We start from the raw sequence: 12,353 nt of genomic DNA, 5'->3' as shown, positions 1-12,353 counted from the left end.
CAATAAATGTTTTGATAATTAATGATTTATTTTCTGTTATTGTATTATTGTTGATATTTGTTGAGATTTTTGATTCCCCTAGGTACTGAAATTGCATTGTCTCCCCTTGATGTGCTTTCCTCAAACTGAAACACAAAAAAAGTTCTCCAGTAATGAACAAGTGTCAGCAAATGGTTGCCCCCGTCATAGGAGGATAACATACAAAGGCTATTATTCCCAAATGGTACTCATATGGTAATGGCGAAATGTTATGTTGCGTAACTGTGTTAATCTAACAAGAACCGCTATGTTAACGTGAGTATGCAGCATTCAGTTTAGTTGAACACGGTATCAATCAATCACTGAATCATTAGTTGAACCACATTCTTATAAAACTGTAAGCAATGTAGTCAATGGAATGTTGTTTCAATCTTTATGTTCCAGTAAACAAACGCAGGAATTAACACGCGGTGTCACACTTTATAAGTATCGCTTCGAAAAGTATTTCAATTCCGACTTAATCCTCTACTCGTTTTAGAGACAACTATGTCCTAAGATGGACTCCTGCTACTACATCCGGAGAGGAGCTGTTCAGAGCAACCATTCCGTGCCTGGACAGGTTAAAAAACACACCTGTCCTTTTTTCCTCCCTGCTACCTTGTTCTCACACAAAAAGATGTTGCGAATTTATCTTTGCTCCAGCGTCATTGTTATTGTAGGTGCTCGACTGACCTTCAATGTATGGTCCCCTACTCTATAAAATATTCACGACAAACACTCGCCCAGCTATAATTATTCTCAGAAATATTTCTCACTATCTGTGCCTATACTTAACGAAAATCCCGTTACCAAAGCTTCTTTCTTAAGTGTCGTCTCACCTCACACTCATGAAGACTTATACTCGAATGGCCTCTGGGCCTCAATAAGCGGTGACTCTAGTTAAAAAAAATGCACAATTCTCACTACTAGAGTGGGTTAGGTCAAACAATTACCAGTTGGTCGCATGTGACCCGTCAAATGAATGCGGCCGATCAAATGTTGATATGTTCATATTTAAATGACTTAGCTTTATCTTTCAAATATATGCATGTGTGTAAATATTCAGGCGTCCTTGAGAATATGGAGTGATAACAATTCATTGCATTTTTCTTTTTTCTGCTTTTTTCCGTCTTAAGTAGATATTGAAAACTTGCACTTATTTAATCAATGACAATTTGCAACGAACTTCAAAGCCAGAAAGGACTTTCTTTTTAGAAGGTTAGTATTTTTGTAAATTCCTTTCAAAATCTGATGCGTCGTGAAGTAATTTATTCGATTCCTGATCACATAGCAACACGATATTGATAGCGTTGTCTTGCTTATTAATAAACTGAGATGTATTCTAATGGCTTATTGAGATTCTTTTTAAAAAGACTTTTTAATTTCGTTTTTACAGGAAAATAAGCGGATATATGCAGCTAGTCTAATTTATAAAACCCACTATATCTGTCTGTTTGTCTCCGTATTTTCAAACTCTATCTCTTCCAAAACTAAAAGTCGTAGAGCGGCACTATGGGCCTAAAATGATTGGATTTTTATGGACCGTTCTTTTATAAGTCTTTAGCTGGTTAAAGTAGTTTTACGAAGTCAAAAATGGGCCAAAATTAAAAAATCCTTACACATTTTGTACATTCATCTTATATATTTTTAATCAGTTCATATGCGTGTCACTTTGGTAACGTCATCAGCTTTGAATGCTACAGTTTTGTTTTCGGTTTCGATCCTAGCTCTTGGCATCCAAATATGTCTTTTTTCTTTTGAAATAACGACCATATAATGATATATACGAAATCTGAACAAATAAAGATATTATATTTACGCATCTTTTATGACAAGGTAAAGTCGAGAGCCCCCCCCCCCCCCGCTAGTTATGAATGAGATGCTGATGGGCATTCAATAATGGGTCTTGGGTATAAGGACTTTAAATACAGATTTAAGTTTACTTTTTCAGTTTTTGTTTTAATTCTTTTTCACATGTATTTAATTTCTTTTGCAGATTGTGTAACTCCCGCTATGAGAAGGATTGTGATGAGTTTCTGAAGTGTTGTATATACGTATTTGGAAGGACCCAAATGCGTTGTGTGTGTGAGTGTATATATTTCATGTTTTCCCTTTATGAATGTGTGTATACAGATTTTATACGTGGCCTCACTAAAAGTAATTTGGTTCTACATTATCTGGACCGTATGCTGTCTTATCTACATATATATGTAATAGTCTATTTTATGGCCCGTGATCAGTGTACGCGTTGATACGTGCGTGTCAGACATGTATTTAGGACATACCTTCTAAACTGCGTCGTTGGTCCTCTGTATTTTGGTATATCTGGAATTCTCTCTAGACGGATAGTCTACCTGGAATTTTATCTGGATGGAGCTGGAATCTGTTGGACAAAGACGTTTCTAACGATTCAAGACGATGATTAGTTTTATATAAATATTTTATTTCACTTGCCATGTGTCGGTACGCGTTTGTTCTGATAAAAAATCTATAAATATATTTCGTACGGACTGAATAAACCATTTTAAAATTTGGAATCATTTAAGAAATACTTTCTGTTAGAAAATCGAAAACGTGAAATCCGATGCCGAGTAATACAAAGTTGAGTAATTAAAAGCTGAGTAATGAGTAATCGAGTAACTAAAAGCGGAGAAATAAAAAGCCGAGTAATTAAAAGTTAGGTAATCATTTTTTTTTAAAAACAATTAAAAGTTGACTAATTAATAGCCGAGTAACTAAAAGCTAAGAAAAAAGAAACGAGTATATAAAAACAGAATAATTAAAAACTGAATAATTAAAAGCCCAGTAATTAAAAAGCGGGTAATTAAAAACTGAGTAATTAAGAGTTTAGTAATTAATATCCCAATAATTAAAGCTGAGAAATTAAAAACTGAGTAATTAAAAGTGTAGTAATTAATATCCCAATAATCAAAGGCTGAGTAATTAAAAGCTGAGTAATTAAAAGTATAGTATTTAATATCTCAATAATTAAAAGCTGAGTAATTAAAAGCTGAGTAATTAAAAGTATAGTAATTAATATCTAAAAATTAAAAGCTGAGTAATTAAAAGTGTAGTAATTAATATACCAATAACTAAAAGCTGAGTAATTAAAAGCTAAGTAATTAAAAGTATAGTAATTAATATCCTAATAATTAAAAACTGAGTAATTAAAACCTGAAAAATTAAAAGTGTAGTAGTTAATATCCCAATAATTAAAAGCTGAGTTATTAAAAGCTGAGTAATTAAAAGCTGAGTAATAAAAAGTTAAGCAATTAATATCCTAATAATTAAAAGCTGATTAATTAAAAGCTGAGTAAATAAAAGTGTAGTAATTAATATCCCAATAATTAAAAGCTGAGTAATAAAAAGCTGAGTATTTAAAAGTGTAGTAATTAATATCCCAATAATTAAAAGCTGATTAATTAAAAGCTGATTAATTAAAAGCTAAATATTTAAAAGTGTAGTAATTAATATCCCAGTAATCAAAAGCAGAGTAATTAAAAGCTGTGTAATTAAAAATGTGGTAATTTATATCCCAATAATTAAAAGCTGAGTAATTAAAAGCTGAGTATTTAAAAGCTGAGCAATAAAAAGTGTAGTAATTAATATCCCAATAATTCAAAGTTTAGTAATTAAAAGTTGAGAAATTAAAAGTCTAATGATTGAAAGTGTAGTTATTAATATCCCAATAATTAAAAGCTGAGTAATTAAAAGCTGAGCAATTAAAAGCTATGTAATTAGAAGCTGAGTAATTAATATCCCAATAAGTAAATTCTATGTAATTAAAAGCTGGCTTATTAATATCCCAATAATTAAAAGCTGAGTAATTAAAATCTGAGTAATTAAAAGTGTAGTAATTAATATCCCAATAATTAAAGGCTGAGTAATTAAAAGCTGAGTAATAAAAAGTGTAGTAATTGATATCCCAATAATTAAAAGCTGAGTAATTAAAAGCTAAGTAATTACAAGCTGAGTAATTAAAAGTGTAGTAGTCAATATCCCTATATAAAAAGCTGCGTAATTAAAAGCTGAGTAATTAAAAGTGTAGTAATTAATATCCCAATAATTAAAAGCAGAGGAATTAAAAGCTGAGTAATTAAAAGATTAGTAATTAAAAGTGTAGTAATTAATATCCCAATAATTAAAAGCTGAGTAATTAAAAGTGTAGTAGTTAATATCACAATAATTAAAAGCTGAGTAATTAAAATCTGAGAAATTAAAAGCTGGGTATGTAAGAACCAAGTAATTAAAAGCCGCGGAATTAAAAGTTAAGTAATCAAAAAACACAGTAATTTAAAGCAGAGTAATTAAAAGCTGGTTAATTTGGAGCTGAATTATTAAAAGCCAAGTAATTAAGAGGCGAGCCATTAAAAGCTGAATAATTAAAAGCTGAATAATTAAAAGCAGTGTAACTTAAATCTGGGTTATTAAAAGTAATTAAGAGCTGAGTTATTAAAATCTGAGTAATTAAAAGCCAAGTAACTAAAAGCTGAGTAATTAAAAGCAGAGTAATTGAGAGTTAAGTTATTTAAAGCTGAGTAATTAAGAGCCAAGTAATTAAAAGCTGAGTAATTAAAAATCCTTGCGGTCCATGAAGAAGGTGATCGTCCTTTTGGGGGGGGGGATTTGCAAGACCCAATCACTATATCAGTTTTTGAGAAAGAAAGAACCGCTGAAGCAGGGTTACGAAAGACATAAAGGAGAAACACCGGGAGACTATGTAGAAAATTAATTTTTTTTTAATGTAAGCATCTATTTGTGTCACATGGCTGTTACGCTCGAACCGTGTTCATTACAGTTCAAAAGTCTTTCGGACCCACCCACACACACCCCGTCCGGCACCATCGAAAAAGAACAAAAAGCGAAAATAAATATATCCGACTCGGCTTTTCTTTCTTTCTTGGCCCAAGTCGTTCATTATCGTTTTTTTCTTTCCCCTCGTCTCGATAACAGCTTAAAAGTCTCTCGTTTCTACTCCACTACACGCCGACTTTAGACAGCCGTTTATTATACGTCCTTGTCCATCTTTTTCGACAGCACTCTTTCTTCTTCCGACAATGTGAAGTCGTTTTTTCCCTTTTTCTTCTTTTGCAAGCTCACACACAATCCCTAATTTGCATATGCCTTTTTTCCGGCAACTGCTGTTAATATCCTCGTAAGCCAGCTATCCTACAGCTCCTGCTGATATTTTCCCGCGGGCTCATACGCGCGCTGTTACATCTCTATTAGAAGTCTTTACACCGAAAAATGGGCATTCTATATTGGATGACCTTCATATGTATGTACATTTTAACCACGATATTCATTAAGAAGGGCTGGTCACTCAGTAACCTTTATCTTCCAACGTCATAACGGTTGGTTCAGCTAAGCAGATAAACAAGACAATTAAAAAAAAACGCCTTTTACTCATTAAACGTGGGTAAATAAATGTGATCACTTGTGTCTAAAAGTATTTCATGTTTGATCTAGTAACTGTTTAGGATCTAAGAAATGATAGCGATAGGTTTGTATTGTTTACAACGTCTAAGTCTGCGAGTGCTTTTGGAGGTAAAGCCATAAAAATATCACAGAGCCTGCGTTTCTGAATTTTGAGGATAAGGATTTATAATTCATATTATTTTGATTATTCTGACTACTCTTCTTATCTTGAGTGTTATTTGCACTACGTTTTTGTCGATGTAACCATTGTCGAACTCGGGAATCTTTCTGTTGAACTGTCCGCAAAGGTGCGCAGCGTAGTGTATGAATTACTCGCTAAAATTTAGTTGCAATTACATTCTTCTTGAGCTTGAAGGTCCAATGCTCAGTACATGTGACGCTAAAATACAATTGCGAATTACTTGTCCGCAATGACTGGTAGCATGGTGGATAAAGTACTTGCTAAAATTCAGCGGTAATTTAAATTTTTATGGAGGTCCAATCTTCAGTGTGGGTAGAATTCAAAAATACACGTGTGAATTAGGACTTCTGCCCGAAACGGGTGTATGGTACCCTCGTAGATTAAAATCGGATTTTGTTCGAAATTCCGTGCGGATTCCTGAGTTCGACAGAAATATTCCCGAACTCTGGAATAAACACCTAAAGAAGGTTAGAGGTTACAGCGTTGTACGAATAACACTAAAGATGAGAACAGTAGTTTGAAGAATATAAAGAATATAAATCACAGAGGTTAACATTCAATATGGTTGACAAATCTCTTTTGCTAGCAAAATCTGAAATCAAAAACAAATATCTGCTTGTTTTCCCTCAAAATAAAATTCTTGGGGTTTGGAATTTCAATAAAAATTCGATTATAAAATACAATTATGTCCTCTTTATTTATTATTTACTCCTGGATCGGGTAAAAGCATCTGGCGAGTCGGTCACAACCAGTTGATGGGCTGGAGGAAATCATTTAGCGGGCCGGGTTTTGCTCGCGGGCTCTATCTACAAAATGATACAAAATAACAGATTAAACCAAAAAATGCATTCTTATTATGTGACCTCTGATCCTGCCCAAGTTACTATCCTGATCAACAGCACCCAGATATGATCTTTTCATGCCGCAAAACCCCGTTGGTCGTACTGGTCAGTCTTCAATTCGCGGCCGAGTGTTTGTCAGTTCTTCCCGCGTCAGGGTTGATATGCCATTGCCTCGCCGGTCGGTCATATGCTAAGGAAAAGAAAACAGAAACAGTAACTGGAAAATTTTCCCTCCGGCATTAAGACAAATCAATTTACAAGGAAAAAGAAAAACTCGTTTTCTTTTTTGTTTACTGATTAAATTAAAAGAATATATATGTACAATTGTTCTGTATAGTACAGTAGTTAATAAATCCGTACAAATCTCGACTTCTCTACGTCGATAATTAATTTTTATGCTTCCTCTCTTTATTTAGCAGTGCAATGTCGGCGAAACGGAGCGTCGCATAGAGTGGGAAAACGATAATTCTCCTCACAATCTATTTCAAGCTAAATCAAATCTCAGAAATAACTCATCTCATCTGCCATTTCCTTGGCTCTACACTATATGTGGGGTGAAGCGGGTAGTCTCTTCGCCCAATCAACCATGACAAGTTCCGGCATGTTTCGATTGGTTTCCTCAGAAAGTGAGGCTTCCCCTCCACGAGATGCACCTGCGAGTTTTACGAGCGGTTTCTCATCACTCCGGGGTCACGCCTGTAATTACGGGGTCGAAGTAACTATACCCAAGGTGTAAACATTCTTCTCCAGAACCTCAGTTATCACTTATTTGCACCGTCTCACAGAATGTTTTCGTACAACTCTCAAAATGACATTGCTTGTTGACGGATTAAACAAATCATATATTATATGATTCCTTCTTCTCAGCAGGGACTTCAGCTGTTGCCGGGCACACCAATATTAAATAACGAGTCACGTCTGCCCGTTTCCTCTAGTAGATTTTAAGTTTTCGCCCCTTTTGGGGGGAGCTCAACCGCCCCCGGAGACGGTCATGTCATTATTATTATTATTATTATTATTATTATTATTTAATAATAATAATAATAATAATAATAATAATAATAATAATAATAATAATAATACTTTAATGTGAAGAATGAAACATAAGAGCCGCAGGTGCTGGCAAGACATGGAACAAGAAAATGAATAATTGTAAGTTACATCCTCCTCGCACGCGCGTGCACAGACACACACAATGTAATGGCATTAACTGATACTACTGATACTATACGAATTACTCGAGGGGAGTTAAGGAGGATGGAAAGACCGGGAAGAGAAAGCACTAACCGTACCTCCACTGGATGAGTGCAAACAGAACTGGGATCTTGGGGAGGCTTATTACTACCCAAATTCCAGTGAAGAACAACGGTTGCTACCAACGCGAAATCAATGGTAAGAGCTTGTTGTGATAACGCAAATTAAATTGCAAATGTTATCAAAAGAGGTGGAGAATACTGGACAGCTGGGGAGACTTGTTGTCACTTAGACTCTAGGAAACACAACGACGACGACGACGACGAAGAAGAAGAAGAAGAAGAAGAAGAAGAAGAAGAACAACAACAACAACAACAACAACAACAACAATAGGAGAAAAAGGAAGACAACGAGGGTGTTTTACAGAACGGGAGAAAGGGCGATGTAGTCTAATTCCTTCAACTCTTCAGCAGCCGCGCTTCTACTTCATAACAATCAATCAGAGATAAGAAGTGAATTGCTTGTCGTTAAGATAAAATAGTTCCAGCAAAGCGCAAATGCATTCGTCTTTTTTTTGTTTTGTTTTTGTTTTTTTGTTTGTCGTGTATTTCACTTCATCATGTCGCAGTTCGAGCTATAAACTAAAACCGATCCTCTTACACGTTCCATTTCAACCTTCATAGAATTCATTCACCGAAAATATTATATCTATACAAATAAAAATGTATGTTTATTAATAAAATTCTCCTTGGAATTTTCTAGTTTTCAAATAATTTTAATTTACCTACGAAATGTCTTCTAAAATGTGATAACAAGCGCCCTATTTAAAATTCGCGCCAACCAGCAAAATGTGCACATCGATTTAGACTGACTGTCGTCGTCAATAAGAACAGACGTTTCTTTTCACTCAATTCACGTCGATTAAATCCCCAAAGACTATAACATTTTAAATGAAAAGAAAAAAAAACGTAAAAGAAAACTCTTAAAGCAACAGTCTTCTTTGATAAGAGTGTATTGACACTGAAAGTCTAAGATAAGAAAAAATGATTTTATCTTTTTATAAAATTTTCCTTCGCATTTTCTGGTTTTCAAATAATTTTAATTTTCCAAGGAAATGACTTCTAAGATGTGAGCAAGTCTCCTCTCTCTCTCTCTCTCTCTCTCTCTCTCTATATATATATATATATATATATATATATATATATATATATATATATATATATATATATATATATATATTCCAAAATTTCTGGCCTATAATGAGGTGAGACAAAAACTTGCTGCTCAAATGATCTGAAATAACAGCAACTGAGACTTGATTCCAAATATTTATATATCTTCCCTCTTTTATATCTTCCCTCTTTTGGAAATAGGGTATAGTTATGAATATCTCCAGTATCCAATAATCCTTATACACTGTGAAATTTACTTTATGTATGAAAACCAAAGAGGGGAGATATAACATACGAGAAATATTTGGAATCCAGTTTCCCCTTGCTGTTATTTCAGATCATTTGAAACCATAGCATAAAGTTTTAGTCTCTCCGCTATCAAGGATAGAGGTGTGGGGAAAATGTAAAATATTTTGTAATTCATATGCAAAACTAGGAAAACAAATTACTATGATTGAATCATTTTATGGCTATAAATAGTGCAAAAAATAAGCTCTGGATGATGGATGATCTCCTTAATGTGTCACCTTAAGAGACGAAACTACATGAAAATTTGCAAGCTATTTGAAGATTATAATACTATTCTATGGTTAAAATTTTATGACAATTGCAAGAAAAAAAACTATATTTTCAAACCAATAAATTATGCCCAAACTTTGCCTACATTTATATATATATATATATATATATATATATATATATATATATATATATATATATATATATATATATATAATGTCCTGCAGGTCAGTTTCAGTTTTGCTGCTTCGGTTGTCACCCCTGCGGTCTTGCCAGCGCACTAATATGTGTGTGTGTAATGTATTTGATCTGATTCAATAGCCCCAGAAACGAGGACCCATGCACTATGTGAGAAACGAGCTTTATTAATTATCCTAGTCTCGCTTTCTACCTGACACCCAAGAGGACAGAAAAACAAAGGGCGTGTCGATCAAAACAGAATTGGCGGTAAAAATAGTCCCGCATGCGCACTACACATCATTTTCCCGCTTCCATCACTTCCATTGCCCCCACCGCATATTTGGATCACTCTCCTTAGAAAAACTCAAAACAGCGTGGCCGTCAATTCGAAGAGTATTTTCAAGTTAGTCTGTAGTACACATGTTTTTCTTATTATTTGGGATATCCCACTTACCGACCTAGCTTCTACTGAACTCTTTCTCTCTCCCTCCCTCCCTCCCTCCCTCCCTTTCTGTCTCTCTATTTCTTTCTCACTCACTCTCTCTCTCTCTCTCTCTCTCTCTCTCTCTCTCTCTCTCTCTCTGTGTGTATCGTACTCCTGCTCGCTTGCTGATTCTAGCTCTCTTTTCCAATTTTGTCTCGCTCACTCTCGCACTATCTCTCTTTTGATCGCTCCTTTTTTTATCTCAAAATAATTCAAGTTCTTACTTAGTTTTTCTTTTTTTCTGTTCCCGCTTATTTGCTAGAGTTGCTAAAAATATCCCGAAGTACATACCTAACCCATCGCCCAAAATGTTAAGAGACAAAAAACAAATAGAATTTCGACACATGATAAGTGTTTCTTTCTTTAATAAGATATACACGTAATTTCTTAAAGATATCTTAAAGGTAAAAAACAGAAATTCAGAAAACGTGTTGCTGTAGAAATAAAAAGTAAAAGCAGAAGATAAAAATTAAATAATGTAACGAAAAAAAAGAAAATGAAAAACGTATTAGATATAAATTAAATAAAAACAGGGGATACAAGTTTAAAGCTGTAACGTAGAAAAATACAACAAAAAACAGGGTATATGAATTAAATAATGTAACGAAAAATAAAATATAAAACAGGAGATGCAGGGTTGTTAAACAATAGAATACAAAAAATCAATAGATATGAATGAATAATGTCACAGAAAATAAAATTTTAAAAAAACAGAAGTTACGAGTTAAAAAAATGTAACAGAAAATCTCAAAAAAGCAGAAGATATGAATAAATAATGTCACAGAAAATAAAATTTTAAAAACCAGAAGTTACGAGTTAAAAAAATGTAACAGAAAATCTCAAAAAAGCAGAAGATATGAATAAATAATGTAACAGAAAATAAAATTTAAAAAAAACAGAAGTTACGAGTTAAAAAAATGTAACAGAAAATCTCAAAAAAAGCAGAAGATATGAATAAATAATGTAACAGAAAATAAAAATTTAAAAAACAGAAGTTACGAGTTAAAAAAATGTAACATAGAAAATCTAAAAAAAAAGAAAGCAAGAGGTATGAACAAACAATGTAACAGAAAATAAAAATTTAAAAAACAGAAGTTACGAGTTAAAAAATGAAACATAGAAAATCTAAAAAAAAAAAGCAAGAGGTATGAACAAACAATGTAACAGAAAATAAAATTTTAAAAAACAGAAGTTACGAGTTAAAGATGTAACATAGAAAATCTAAAAAAAAAAAGCAGGAGGTATGAATAAACAATATAACAGAAAATAAAATTTTAAAAACAGAAGTTACGAGTTAAAAAATGAAACATAGAAAATCTAAAAAAAAGCAGAAGATATGAATAAACAATGTAACAGAAAATAAAATAAATAAACAGAAGTTACGAGTTAAAAAATGTAACATAGAAAATCTAAAAAAAAATCAGAAGATATGAATAAATAATGTAACAGAAAATAAAATTTAAAAAAAACAGAAGTCACGAGTAAAAATGTAACATAGAAAATCTAAAGAAAAACAGTAGGTATATATAAATAATGTAACAGAAAATAAAATTTAAAAAACAGAAGTTACGATTTAAAAAAAAAATGTAACAAAGAAAATCTAAAAAAAGCAGGAGGTATGAATAAATAATGTAACAGAAAATAAAAATTTATAAAACAGAAGTTACGAGTTAAAAAAATGTAACATAGAAAATCTAAAAAAAAAGCAAGAGGTATGAATAAAAAATGTAACAGAAAATAAAACTTAAAAAACAGGTGATACGAGTTAAAAAAATGTAACATAGAAATAATACAAAAAATGCAGGAGGTATGAATAAATAATGTAACACAGAACTAAAACAATAAAAACGCATTAGATATAAAGGAAATAATGCAAAGTTACAATAAAACCAGAAAACGTATGTGATATAAATTAAATAATGCAACGTATAAATAAAACGAAAAAAAACGATATATAAATTAAATAATGGAACGATGACGTACAAAAGGGGAGCGATCTCACAGAGAACAGGAATATAATAGATTTATGATGTATTTTTTCAAACGCGGGATTATTTCTATCTGCCTCGGGAATTTCGATTAGAAATCTTTATTTAATCCACAAGGAAAGCGTGTTCTCATGCCGTCAGCCACGACGGTCAGATATCCTAATTAATTACCTATTTTATTCTGTGCATCGCCTGCAATGAAACCACGTAAGGATACGGATAAATGCTTGTTAAAATTCAGTTGAATGTGACACTCTTTCGGGGGTTGAAGATTCAATCGCCACTGCGAGCGATACTCAGAATACAATTACAGATTAGGATGTCTACCTGGTCATG

The 12,353-nt window shown here is 32.8% G+C and overlaps 1 protein-coding gene across 2 annotated transcripts in view; it reads right to left on the bottom strand.

The window, feature by feature from the left end:
- Positions 1-6,422: 6,422 nt before the first annotated feature.
- The window catches only part of LOC145258136 (poly(rC)-binding protein 3-like), a 572,684-nt gene continuing 566,753 nt past the window's right edge, over positions 6,423-12,353 (bottom strand). Inside the window, exon 13 of one of the 2 annotated variants that reach the window (XM_080115921.1) lies at positions 6,423-6,670. In XM_080115921.1, coding sequence (XP_079972047.1) covers positions 6,664-6,670 — 7 coding nt within the window. In that variant the 3' untranslated portion in view covers positions 6,423-6,663. The remainder of the gene's footprint in view (positions 6,671-12,353) is intronic. The other variant, XM_080115914.1, reaches the window with a different exon arrangement.

This window comes from Euprymna scolopes, chromosome 33 (genome assembly GCF_053919585.1).
Source record: "Euprymna scolopes isolate OS-2025 chromosome 33, ASM5391958v1, whole genome shotgun sequence".
In the NCBI taxonomy this organism is placed as follows: domain Eukaryota; kingdom Metazoa; phylum Mollusca; class Cephalopoda; order Sepiida; family Sepiolidae; genus Euprymna; species Euprymna scolopes.
The sequence above is the reverse complement of the archived record's forward strand: the minus strand, read 5'-3'. Positions and strand labels throughout refer to the sequence as shown.